The following is a 14,344-nucleotide window of genomic DNA, read 5'->3' as shown; positions in this document are numbered from 1 at the left end:
CATGATAGGTATGGTGGAATAATGGCACCCATAATATGCCCACCTCCTAGAACATGCCTAGAACACATAAGTAAATAGGGATTTTGCTGATGTGATTAAGGATCAAAATGGGACTACAAACCTGGATTATCTATCTAATGGGCCCAGAGTAAATCCAAGGACCCTCATAAGAGTGGAGGCAGGAAGTTCAGTAGGAGGAGCTGTGGAAGAGACCTTGAGCTGAAGAATGCAGACCAACTGAAAAAAAGGAAAAAATGGATGCCCACCTGAAGAAGGAATGCATACCTGCTGATACCTTGATTTTAAACTTCTGACCTCCAGAACCATAAGCCAATAAATTTGTGTTGTTTTACTCTAAGTTTGAGTAAACAACAACAAGAAGACTCTAAACAGTAGATATTTTAAAAATATTTACATGAAAGTTCAACGGAAGGAAATACATATTTAACCATATCCTCGTGAATCCAAGAATTAAACATTTGATGTTAAAGCTAAACACAGAAGAACAAATATAATTCTGTTTATATGAGGAAGTCACATTCATAAACAGAAAGCAGAATAATAGGACCCTAGGGTTTCTGGGGAGAAGGGAATAGGAAGTTGTTTGATGTATTGGGGTTGTTAAAAAAGTTCTGGGCCCGGCTGGTGGTGCACACCTGTAATCACAGCAGCTGGGGAGGCTAAGGCAGTAGGATCCCAAGTTCAAAGGCAGCTTCAGCAACAGCCAGGCGCTGAACAACTCAGTGAGACCCTGTCTCTAAAATACAAAACAGGGCTGGGTATGTGGCTCAGTGGTTGAAAGCCCCTGAGTTTAATCCCTGGTACTAAAAAAAGAAAATTCTGGGCTGGGACTGTGGCTCAGCAGTAGAGTGCCCAGGTTCCATTCTCTGCACCACATAAAAATAAAGGTATTGTGTCCATCTACACCTAAAAAGTAAATATTTTTTTAAAAAATTCTGGAGAATGGATAATGGTATAGTTGCACAACAACATGAAAAGTGTTGAATTATACATTAAAATTGTTAAAATGGTAAATTTTATGTTTTGTATATTTTACCACAATAAAAAAATAAACACATTTTAAAGTTTTATACCTTAAAGTATTTTTGACTCTCTTTTGGGGCTTTGAGTTTGTAAATTTTGTCTTGTTTCTGTTGTCTTAGGCATTCAGGCTACTATAACAAAATTCCATAGACATGGTGACTTGTGAACAAACTAACATTTTTTACAGTTCAGGAGACTAGAAAGTTCAAGACCAGAGCAGACCAGGTGTCTGGTGAGAGCTTATTTCCTGGTTCAGAAATGGCTCCTTTGTAGGTCTTCACATGTTATAAGGGACTGGGCAGCTCTTTCAGGCCTCTTTTTTTTTAATATTTATTTTTTAGTATAGTTGGACATAATAGCTTTATTTTTATGTGGTGCTGAGGATGGAACCTAGGGCCTACAGACATACTAGGCAAGCGCTCTACCACTGAACCACAACTCTAGCCCCTTTCAGGCCCCTTTTATAAGGATACTAATCCCATTTATGCAAGCTGTGCCCTCAAGACCTAATCACTTCCCAGAACCCTACTTCCTAATATCAACACATTGGTGACTAGGGCTCAACATACGAATTTTGAGGAAACAAACATTCAAACCATAATATTAATTGTGCACTGCCTACTTTATATTTTTCTCTGCTCATGACAAGTGTAGTGAAATATAGATCAGTTCAAAATTTATTAGCTGTTAGCATTCTCTAGAGGAACAGAATCAGCAGGATGTGTGTGTGTGTGTGTGTGTGTGTGTGTGTGTGTGTGAGAGAGAGAGAGAGAGAGAGAGAGAGAGAGATTATAAAAAGGGATTTATTAGATTGGCTTACAAATCAGAATCTAGTCCAACAGTGTCCTTATGCGCACCAGAGAGCTGGAGAAAGCAGTAATAGCTCAGTCCAAGAAGCTACACCCTCATTCTGAAACCAAAGGCCTGGGAACTTACCTGTATAATTGCTGGCCAGAATTCATCTTGAAAGAATGATGAACTGGAGTCTAGTTTCCTCGGGCAATGGCAGTAGCAAAGAATGCACCCTCTAAAGAAGAATCAAGCTTACAATTGCTACATGTGAACTGGCAGCTTGTTGGACAATGCTGCCTACATTCAGGGAGGATCTTCCCTCAATTTGCTGTCCCTCATGCCAAACATCTCTGGAAACACCCTCATACACACTCCCAGAATTCTCTTAATCTTAGGCATCTTTCGGTCTGTTCCAGTTGACAATCCAGATCATCACATTAGCCCAGTGCTTTCTGGAGACATATCAAGTAGTCACAATTTATTTTCTTTATAATTTGCTGATCACTAATATTGATGTCAAAATCTAGGTGAGTTTACATTTTTTTTGTTTTGTAACTTGAAAACATTGGAGTAAAATAAAACTAAATTATATGGTTAGCATCTTTATTACCAGACTCCTAACAGGCAAACATAAATAGTTGTTTACTGTCTCCTGTGACCTTATCCTCATCCTTTCCTTGTTTCCTAAGTAGATGGGAGCAGATTATGAAGATTATCAACTTCAGGGACAAGAAATGTGAACTTTTATGTATTTACAGTGGTAAATCACTGGATGTTACTGACTTGGGTGAGCAAACAAGTCATCCACCAGAAACTAATAAAGTGTATTTTGTCAATTGATGATGGTTGTCATTAAAGTAATAGAAAACTGAATTACGCTCCCTTACATTTAAACCCACATGTAGCCTGTTCCCTTATTTACTCCTTAAAGGGCCATGTGATTTGCTTTGGCCAAGGGGACATTGGCAAACAACACAACAGCTTAAAAGTACTTGCATATTTCATCCCTGAGAATGTCATGTGAAGAAGCCCATACTAACATCTTGGGGGATAAGAACACAGGCTGCAAAGACAAGTCACCTCAGCAGAGGTTCTACAGACCAAGCAGCCTCTAGGCTATGTACCAACAGGGTGCAGCTTTATTTTTTTATTTGGATACTGGCAATTGAACCCAGGAATATTTTCACCACTGAGCTACATCCCCACTCCTTTTTTTTTTTTTTTTTGGATGATACTGGGGATTGAACTCAGGACCTTGCACATGCTAGGTAAGTGCTTGGCCACTGAGTTACATGCCTCACCACCAGTCCTTTTTTTTCTTAGTTTGAAAGGTTCTCATTAAATTGCTGAGGGTCTCACCAAGTTGCATATGCTGGCCTTGAACTTGAAACCCTCCTGCCTCAGCCTCCTGAATTGCTGGGATTATGGGTATGTGTCACCATACCTGGCTAGTTACAGCTTTATCAGTGACCCTGGACAAGAAGAGGAGAATTGCCCAGCTGACGCTAACTCACATTGCGGGTCCATAAAATCATACAATGACTTTTATACAGGGTATGTATTATGCAATTGTAGATAACTGACACGCAGTATTTACTACAGTTTGGATCTGGAATATCCCCAAAGGCCCATGTGTTAAAGGCTTGTCACCAGTGTGGCACTATTGGGAGGTGGTAGAACCTTAGAGGCGGTGAGCCTAGTGGAAAGAAGTTAGGCCATTTGTGTGTGTGGGGGGTACCTTAAAGGTGATATTGGAATGCCAATATCTTCCTTTCTTTCGGTTACTGAGCATCATGAGTCAGGAAGCTTTTCTCTGCCACATACTTCCTACTACGATGTTCTGCCTTGCCACAGGCCTAAGAGCAAGGGGCCAAGTAACCAGACTAAAATAAACAGAAAGTTGACTTAACACTCTATTTCCTCAAATTTTAGATCAACATCTACATAAGTCAAAAATATCCTTCTTTGTGATCTACCCTATTCTCTATCTGAATACCAGCTGATTTTATTTTCGGTACTCTTTGTGATTTTGTTTCTCTTTAGAGATTAATATAAAGACATTTCTGCCTAAAAGTTTACCAGTATGGATACTTTTACTAATATGGAAACTCACATATACTAATATGGAAACTCACTAAAATTATATGTGTGTGCATACACACACACACACAAATATATATTTTAGAGTTACTTTTAGAGATTCAGTTTCCTATAAGCAATACTGCAGTATGTTTCCTTCCAGGTTTAGCAGTCTACTATTTACTTTTATTGCATTTTGTGATTTTTCACTTTCCCTTTTTGAAGTCTGACAATAAATTTCTTCTCTCATATATTTTCCACAAATCACAATTTTTTGAGGTTATAAGAAAAACATTGACTTGTTATGGTCTTATAGTGAATTGGTGGAAGAAACTAGAATCTATATAGGTCTCTGAACTTGCGTCAATGTCTTTATTCACTATTTCCCTAAAAGTGGCCAAGGACAAACATTGTGGTTTTCTCCCCAATCCTGTGACTACCTCTAAGGTGAGCCAAGGGACTTAAGGAGAAACAAACCAATAGGGAAGGTAAAGATGCATCACACATTTAGATAAAAATCGGGTGTTATCTACCTGCTTACACAGTCTAGCATTTAAAAATTGTCAAATTTTCACTTATTAATTTTATCCTTAGGCGTTAAGGCACATGCCATTCCCATCTTAGATAAGAGACAGTTAAGGCAGCCTTATGGAGCATTCAACAGGCTTGTCAGAATTCACCAGCAATAAAGAATACAAACAAGGAAACCCTACTTATCCATTATAACCCTTAGAACTCAACACTGACTCCTGGGAAGGAACACCTAGATGCTAATTTAAAACCTAATTTAGTGGAGCACAGTGGTGCACACCTTTAATCTCAGCAACTGAGAAGAGGATCTCAAGTTCAAAAGCCAGCCTCAGCAACTTAGAAAAGGCCCTAAGCAACGTAGTAAGACTCTGTCTCAAAAATAAAAAATATAAAGGGCTGGGGATGTGGCTCAGTGATTAAGCACCCATGGGTTCAATCTCTAGTACTAAACCAAACCAACAAAAAAACCCTGGTTTTAGGACCTCATTTCCCTCAGTACCTTCTGATCCTAGGTATTTTCTTATGCTCTCTTATTATGGACTGATTATGAAGTGTCCCCACAGAAAGTGATGTAGCAATGTTTAGAGGTGAAATGATTAGATTGAGAAGTATGACCTAATCAGTGGATTTGTCCATTCAAATGATTATTCCATCAAATGGATTAATTCTTCAAATGGATTAAGAGGGGGTAACTGTAGGTAGGTGGGACAGCTAGAGGAATTGGGTCACTGGAGGAGTCCCCTTGGGGATTATATATCTTGTCCCTGGCTCCTCTCTCTGCTTTATTGGCTGCAATGAGGTGAGCAGTGTTCTTCTACCACACTCTTCTACTACAATGTTTTGACTCATCTCAGGCCTAGAGTAATGGAGTTGACTAACCACGGACTGAACAAATGAACCAAAATAAATTGTTCTTATCAGGTATTTTGGTCACAGTAATGAAAAGCTGACTAACACACCCCTTATCTTGCCTCACCTCTCAGTGTTCTTCAAACCTTGTACCAGGGTAGAGGTCTATCTACTATCTGCTAAGTATAAGTGCTGACTTAGCAGCAATATAGAATGTGTCTTGAGGCCATTTCCTGATTGTGGGTTTACATTGCTCCAGTTCTGCCTTACTCTTGGGAAAAAAATGTACTGATGTATTAGAAAGCTCATTATGAATTACTACCTGGGATATCAGTAAATGTCAGCCAGTTTCCCCTTTACTGATTCGAATTATAATCCCTTGGCTCTTGTCAAGGGTAGCTAAGGTGGTGCTTATTTTCACAAAATAACTCAACTAAACACTTTTAAACATGTAATACAGGTCTTAGGCTCATGCATTTAAACCCTGTTTTTTTTCTGTTTTCCTGTAATATAGGATGGTAATTTAGTTTTTAAGAAGTACTATAAATAGTGGTTAAATGTACAAATTCTGAAGCAAATCAGAGTGATAACAAAATCCTAGCTTTGTTATTTATTTGGTTTTGTGATGTTGAACAAGATTAATTTACTTCCTGTGCCTTAATTTCCCCATGTGTAGATGGGAGATAATCTCTATCAAGATTATACATGAAATGAAGTATGTCTAATGCTTGGAATGGTATCTGGTACACAGTAAGTGTTCAGTTAGTAACTATCATTGTGAACTATGAGTTTAAATTGGAAAACAAAATATCTTCATATGGTCCCTGCTTGTGGCAAAAATATTGATATAATTACTGAATGCTATCAGTCTTTAAATGAAATAACTTGGATTTGTATGGTACATTTTGAGGCTCCCCGATGTATAAATATTAACTATTTTAGAGGCAAAAGAGCTTACTCAAAATAGATATATTGCTTTTATTTTTTTTTTTAAAAAAAGGACAGGAGATTATGAAAGGTAGGTTTTTGTTTTGTTTTTTGGGTTTTTTTTTTTTTTTTTTGCACCAGGAATTGAACCCAGGGATACTCAAACCAATGAGCCACATCCACAGACCTTTTTTATTTTTTGTTTTAAAACAGCATCTCACTAAGGTGCTTAGGGCCTCACTAAATTGCTGAGGCTGACCTTAAATTAGTGATCTTCCTGCCTCAGCCTCCTGAATTACTGGGATTATAGGCATGGGCCACTGTGCCTGTCTAGTTACTTACTTTTGATGTCATCACTTTGGCATGGCAAACTCACATTTGGCTAGTTCTTATTTTTGTATTAGGGGGTATAAGAGAGAATGAAGTTCTCCATGAATACCAATTAGTATTAAAAACAAAGATTTCTAAAAATGAAAAATGTGAATTTGTATATATATATATATATATATATATATATATAATTCACTTGCATACCATTTGTTTAAATTAACCATTGAAGATTACTTTTAGAACTTACTTCATTTCCTATTTGAAATCCATGTGCCATTCCAAAGAAATCATTATTAAGACATGAAATGAATGCCTAGGTGAACTGTACATGTCTATGGACACCAGTGCATTTTCTTTTGAATAACCTCTTAAATAATACTTAATTTTAGAAGAATATACACTACATATTTTAGCTTACTTCTAACTAATGTTTAATGTTGAATTTTACCTTTATTGAAGTAACATAGTAATAATACTTATTCACAGATGGAATGATTCCTTATAGAAAAACACATAGTCACAGTATCTGAAAATACATTTTAATCCTTATTTTTCTTATATTACCCAAGGAAAGCTGAATGTAAATCCACTTATTGGAAAACAACAGAAGTTTAAAAATATTTAAATTATTCATTAAAGTGGCAATGGAGAGAGTTCCTAGGCTCTTGCCCTTTTAATGTTTCCCATATCCTTATCTTTGTCTCATGCTTCTCTTGCTAAAATGCCTCTCCTTCCCATCCTGTTTTCATTCTTTATTTGCCATCCTACTCTTTCCTACTTTTTAAATAATCTTTTCAGAATTCCTTTAATTCCATTGTCCAGTAAAGATACATCTGTTACTTTATTGGTCTTAGCACTACAGTAATTACCTGGGTTTGTGTAGCCTATTGGCATCTATCTTCTCAGAAAGCATGTGTATACTATGGGATGGGACCATAATAGAAGAGGCAAATATATAATATAAAAATCTGGACCACTCTCGTTTGCGTGGGTAACAGCATTTGCACTGAACAGTTGGCAACAAAAAATACATTATTGGAGATAAACTAATTATGGCAGCTGTGTATACCCTTTGGCACCAGGCAGATTCTTTCGGCCTTTCCATAAGTAGGAATCTAGATTTCCTTTACTCCACATTTGCCTGATTCCTTACCTAAGGTAGCAGCAGGGTGGGAAAGAGGAGTTTGTTAGTGGAAAATTGTTAAAAGTGAGGAACAGAAATGATTTCCGTTTACAGAGCAGGCGAAAACAAGGCTGTAAGGAAGGTTAGGAGGTTACTTTTAGGTGATGATCAGAGGGCGGAATTAAGGGATCACCCACCTGAGTTAAAAATGCTCCCGACACCTGCAGCAAAATTTTCCATCAACAGACGGTATCCTGGGGGAGTGAAGAAAAGGGGGAGGGGGAGCGCGGGAAAGAGCTGTGTTCGCTGTGATTGGTTGCCACCCTCCCCCTAGGGGCAGCGGCCTGCCGGACCCCGCCCCCGCACCGCGGGTGGGTGGCCGGCACCTCCCAGCTGTCACTCTGCTGTAGCAGTGGCCCTCCGCCCTCTCTTGGCAGTCACTCGGTGGCCGCCCCCACCCCCGCCCAGCGTCAGGCATCGCCGGCTTCAGTCACAACACGGTCCCGCTACCTGGGCGCGCCCGGCCCGGCAGCTGAGGGCCCGGCGCCGGCTGGCGGCGCTGAGGGGCCGCTGGGAGGGGCTCGGCAGAGTCTGTTGGAGCCGTTCCCTCGGAGGGCCGCCGGCTGGGGCATGAGAACCGGCTCCCCTAGCCTCCGGAGCGGTGGCGGGAGCGGCGAGGCGGGGAGGCGCCGCGCAGAGGCCACCGTCCGGGGCAGCGCCAGGGGACAGCGGGGCAGGAGATGTGCCTGTCCTTAGCGGCACAAGAAGCAGCATGCACCCCGATGCCACCGACAGCAGCAGCACCCTCTTCAGCCCCGCGCCGGCCGCAGGCACCGGCGGCCATCCTGCCCCGGGCTGCGCGGGCGGGCAGCAGCCGGAGTTGCTGGAGAACGCCCAGGCGGCGGCGGCGGCGGCGCCCAGGGGTCCCGGCGGCGGTTGCTGGCGGGTGCCGGTGGCCGTGGCCGCATTCGCCGCCGTGGCTCTCTCCTTCTTGGGGCCCGGCTGCTGGGAGGCGGCGGGAGGCGCGGGGCCGTGCACCGTCCTGCTCCGACTCAGCCTGTACCTGAGCTGCGCGGCGGCCGCCTTCCTGCTGGGGACCCTCTTCTCCCTCGTTGGCTGGAGCCCTCGCGCCTCGCCGCCCGACTTCGTCGGCGCCTGGAGCCGGCTGGCCGCTGCCCCCGGCTGCCCGCTGCGGGTGAGTACCCCTCTCGGCTGCCTCACGCGCCCGCGGCCTCGGCCCGTTCGCCTGCTTCCGGTGCGAGCCTCTGGTTCTGCGAGACCCCGCGGGCCGCGGCGTGCCCTCCTGGCCCGCCCTGGGCCCCTCCTTGTAGCTGGAAACCCGAGAGGAACGGGCGAGGTGTGTGGGCCCACGCGAGGCGGCTCCAGGCTCCGTGGGTTTGGAGGGGATGCAGGGCATTAGGTAGGCTCTGTAGTTACTCATCCACCATCCTCAGTCACAACCTCGGTCGCTGAACAGTCATGCCGAATCCTCGATGTTGCTGTGCAGCGGGGGAGTTGGTGTGTTCCCTAGGAACCTGTACAGCTTTCGCTGTACCCAGGCACTGCACTCTACATTGGCTATCCTGTTTGGTTCTGGGAACCGGTTTTGTTGGGAGGTAGCTTTACAGTCATTTCCAGGTAAGGAAACTTTGTTAGATCACCCACCTACTACCTCACACCAAAACCTGTATACACTTCCTACCACCCCGTCCTCTCTTCCACCATGTTGATAACTAGGAACAGGACGGCAGAAATCACTGTAGTTTGCAAAGAAAGACAAGTTATCCGAAGCGAGGTCTGGGACATTGGGGCTGTGATTAGGAAAAATAGCAAAGAACTGTATTTTAAGTGAGCTTTTCTTGAGTTCCAAACCCACTATTTTCTCTACCTCTTATCTTTTTTTTTTTTAATAATCCCTTAAAAGTAACCTTATTCTGTTGTAGCTTGATGTTCACTGCTTGACTGAATGATACTATCATTAAACTGAAATTGCTCAAGCACTCTGGGGGGTCAGTGAAATGGCAGTGGCTAAATTTCATAAGAATGTTTATTAGAGTGACCATCATCCCCAGGGTTTGTATTTACTTATAACATGACCTGCTTACTCATATGTAAAAAAGCATGACACTCTCCTCCAAAATGACTCTTCCTAGAGTCTGTCAGTTAGAATGATGTGCTGGAGTAATGACTGAAGGTTTGAAGACAAGGAAGGTATCAGGCATCCTTTCTCTGATGATTTGGTGTAGTAAAGGGTAGGAGACTCTTGGTTATGTAAGTAAGTAGTCCCTCAAATTCGGTACTACTTAAAAATCTTCACCTAGCTGTCCATTTTTCCTTTCTCATGTAGCAAGAGTTGGTGAACACATGTTTTCCTTTTTTTTTCTATAGTGATGTTACCTGTTTGTTTATAGATCTATACTCAGTTCTTGAGTAGTGTGAGAAGTTATAATTCTTTCAGTACATATTTAATGAGCATCTTGTATGAACCAAATTCTACTGTATTCTGGAAGCTGGGGTTGAACTGATACAGAAAAGTTATTCTTTCTGGAAGTTATATTCCTGTGAAGGACCAGACAATAAATACATATTTTCATGTAATGATAAATGCTTATTAAACAAAGTGTGATTAAGAAGCCAGGCACTCACCTGTAAATCAGCAGCTCACTGAGTCAGGAAGATGGCAAGTTCAAAGCCAGCCTCAGCAACTTGGTGAGACCCTGTCTCAAAATAAATAAAGGACTGGGGATCCAGCTCAGTGGTTGAGTGCCTCTGGGTTCAACCCCTGGTGTGTATACACACATACACACACATACTATTAAGAGATAAGTGATCAAGATCGAGGAGTACTGGGGGGAAAAGAAGTTTAAATGGTCAGATCAGGGTCAAAAGCTGAGGGTCTGGAAGCTTCATGTTGTGGATTACTACTATTTCCTACAAAATGCATTCTCCCACATTTCACAGCTCACTTATACCTCTATGTTGGTAAACTTTGATTATCATCTAGAAAGATGGTTTCATAGAAGAATTTTTAAAGAAAGTACTTTGCAGGTGACAGAAAATGGAGCAACAGGCATAGTATCTCCAGTATATGATGCCAAGATTTCAGATAATAGCAGAGGGAATTATAATCTAAGGAAAGTGATTATTGTTCATTCTTTTTGAACTTTTAATTCCTATAATAGATTTAATTAAGAAAATAAGCAATTAGGGAATTACTTTCAAAGTTATATATTACTGAGAATTGAAATGTATGTTATTCCCATGAAATTGTGTTTTCTTTATGGCTCTGGGACTAGTTACTTGAGCCTCTAGTTTGCTGTATTTGCAGTAACTTGTGTTTTTAAAAAATGTTCTCTTCTTTATGAATGGAAGGATGGGAAGCATAAGCATGTGGTGTAGTATAAGATATCCGTCAGTTATGTGGGGGTAGGAGCTGGACCACACAGGTCATTTAACATATGTGGAGGGGGAGACTGTTTAGCAGTGAACCAAATGGAGCTTCTTAGAATAACAGTGACTACTACAGAAATCTGATTCTGCATACACAAAAAAAGAATCCTTTTTTATTCTTATACATGGTGAGTTTTTCCAGTCTGAGCTAGACATACAGACACTGGGATCCATCCTTTTATCTACCCATACTCTCCACCTTTTTTTTCCTTCTTGGCTTCTTTCAGTAGAAGAAAAACACTTATACGGTTAAAAGCAGATAACTCCAGAAATCTAACCTGAAAGGGCAAAAATATTTTCATGACTAGAGGTGTTTGAAAGCTTTACCATATTGTTATCAGTTGTAAACTCCAAGAAGTCAGGACCTATAATTGGCACCTTTTGTTATCCTTTGCACCTAGTAGGAGCTCAGGGCTCCTCAAATGATTGCTGATGATAATGGAAAAAAAAATGGCCTGTTTGTGTTCACTAATCTAATGCTTTTCCCCTCCAGTTAAACTAGTTTCAGACATTTCCCATGAATTTAAATTTACTTAGATGGGAACTACTATTGGTTAAAGTAATAAAAATAGCTTTTATCCCAGATACAAATTGCATCCAAATGTCCAATGGAATTTTCAGACACTCGCAATGCTTTTGTGTAAAGTTGGAATGTTGACACTGAAGTCTTGACTATTGATATCTGGACCCAACTTTAGAAAAACTAGACTTTGATACAGGACTGCAGACTGGAGCTGTGATTCTGTGTTGCTAGCCGTCTCCTAGTGTGACAGGTGTTAGCTCAACTTTGCTGAGTGGGCTGTCATAATACAATGTTCCTCGTCCAAGGCTGTGTTTGGTATTCTACAAGTCAGTTAACTTGCTTGGGTCAGATTCACTAGCCACAGTTTCTTGACTCTGGCTTCTGATCTCACCAAAGCAAGAACAAGAGAAATAGGACAAGTATGAATTAATGGTTTAGGAACTTGATTGTTATTATGAGACCGGCAGTTCAAAGTACATCTTATAATGGAAAAGAGGGAACTATTTCTTACATTTCCATGATAAGAAGGTAAGAGAGAATAACTTCTTAGACAACTTTTCTGCCACTTAGTCTTTATTCTTTTACACAGTTTAGTAGATACTTTAACAATTATTACAAATTGACAGTTTATAGTTGTGTTTATTTTTAAGGTAAAAGGTGATCTTATTTCTGAATATACTGTGAAATAATTAAATCAAGCTATCTAGCATATTAATTCCTCAAACACTTAACAGTTTTAATCTAGGTACTTTCTAACTTATACTTAAGTTCAAAACAAATAAGCAGTTAATTAATGAGGATTGGAGGGCTGACACAAGAATGTCCACTAAAGTTGAGTGATTAGTAGTATACAGGAAATTAAAGATCTTGGATATATGAAGAAAACATTAATGAAAGACTTCAAAGTTCAGCCAGTTAGAAAAGTTCAAGAAGTTCATCAAATGTAATTAATAAACATTTACTGAATGTCTGCTACACATCTCACGTTCTGAACTTGTTAACTATTTTTTTTTCCTGTAGTTTCTGAGTGCCAGTGCCAGGCACATAGTAAACTCTCAGTAGGTAGATTTTGATGTGAACAAATTTAAGTATCCAGCTGACATTTTTAGATTTGAAATTTCAACCATCTACTTAGGGAGGGATAGAGTCTTTCTAAAGGGAACAGTAAGAGCTTGAATATTTTTTTTTTTATAAGTGCATGGTATGGTTTGTGGGGTTGAGGAGGATTCAGAGATGAACAAGAATACTCCTGTCCCTGCCCTCTTAGTCTGAGTAGATAGAATGATAGAGAACCCTAGATAGGAAGGCAGATGTTTACAAAGACAGTAAAAACATTCACACAGCTCTAGTTGGTCTGGGGTAGACTTCTAGAATTCCTAAATGGGTTCTTTTACTAATACAAACGTTCTTTGAGTAAAACAAACTTAATTTAGTTACTTGAGGGGAAAAGGAAGAGAAACAGGAATTAGGAGTCTATACATAGCCTCTTTGTGGCTTTCCTTTTTTTATGCTAACATGCAAGCTAATCCTCAATAATTTGATAATGGGTAATGGCACAATATATTTACTGTCTTCAGAATGTTTGTTAGCATTTTAATTAGAGGATTTAAGTGTGGTAACCAATGAGAAAAATGTGTTTTTTAGGAATATGGTATTTAGAAAATCCCTTAAATCATAGGATTCTTCCTAATTCCTTGTGGTATAAGGGATATCGTACTTAAGACTCATACTATGCATAATTTTTAATTTTTATAGGTAATAATATAACATGATTGATAAAATCAAAGCATTTAGAGAGGTAAAATAATGAAAAAATTTCTCTTCTCTATAGGCATCCACTATTAATAGTTGCTGTTTATTCTTCCAGCACATACAAGCAAATATAAATATATATTCAAAAAGAAGTTTTTAATACCTATAATTTTTTTTCAGTACTTGATTGAACAAAGAGGTGCCATACCATTAAGCTACATCTCCCAGCCAGTTTTTTTGTTGTTGTTTTGAAACACAGTCTCCCTAAATTGCTGAGGTTGGCCTTGAACTTGTGATTTTCCTGCCTCAGACTCCTGAGTCATGGGGCACCTATCATCTCTTGATTTATAAACAGTGATTACACACAAAGGGAAGTTATTAATGTTTACTGTTTTCTGTTAGGAAGAAACTCTTCATTAAAGTTGGGGAATTAAAGACAACTTACATTAAGACAAAGCTATATATGAATAGTGATAACTTCAAAGTAGGAAGATAGACTACATGGAACATAAAAATAATCAATCAAATGAACCAAATATATCCTAGGAAATGAGGCAAATATGTATTTGAATTTGGCAAAACTGTCTAAAGGAAGCAATATATATTTTTGTAATTTGTTAAAAGGATCCGGAAAACTGTTTTAGAGACAGAGTACATGTACCATTTGAGATTTGAGTTGCTAGTGAGAAGATGAGATGAGTCACAAAAACTGGGTTTGGAAAGGAAGTTTTGGCCAGGTTGTAGAAGTCTTCAAATGAGAGAGAGATTTTGAGTACAGAACAACTGAGCTCAGCTTTAGAAATATTAAATGGAAATGTGATTCTACTGGACTTCAGAGGAGAAATACTGTGTGGCTGCAGTGATCAAAAGTGAGAGTTAAATGAGGGGTCAGGATTGTGGCTCAGTGATAGAGCACTTGCCAAGCATGCGTGAGGCACTGGCAC

The 14,344-nt window shown here is 40.1% G+C and overlaps 1 protein-coding gene across 4 annotated transcripts in view; it reads left to right on the top strand.

The window, feature by feature from the left end:
• The window catches only part of SNX25 (sorting nexin 25), a 121,332-nt gene that overhangs the window by 448 nt on the left and 106,540 nt on the right, over positions 1 to 14,344 (top strand). For 3 of the 4 annotated variants that reach the window (XM_081268902.1, XM_081268900.1, XM_081268901.1), the window contains exon 1: positions 8,306 to 8,870. The exons of the other annotated variant lie outside the window; for it this stretch is intronic. In XM_081268902.1, the coding sequence (XP_081125028.1) occupies positions 8,448 to 8,870 (423 nt within the window). In that variant the 5' untranslated portion in view covers positions 8,306 to 8,447. Of the gene's footprint in view, positions 1 to 8,305; positions 8,871 to 14,344 lie in introns of those variants that run through there. 4 annotated transcript variants of the gene reach the window in all.

This window comes from Spermophilus citellus (genome assembly GCF_964194105.1).
Source record: "Spermophilus citellus genome assembly, chromosome: 16".
Lineage (NCBI taxonomy): Eukaryota > Metazoa > Chordata > Mammalia > Rodentia > Sciuridae > Spermophilus > Spermophilus citellus.
The sequence above is the reverse complement of the archived record's forward strand: the minus strand, read 5'-3'. Positions and strand labels throughout refer to the sequence as shown.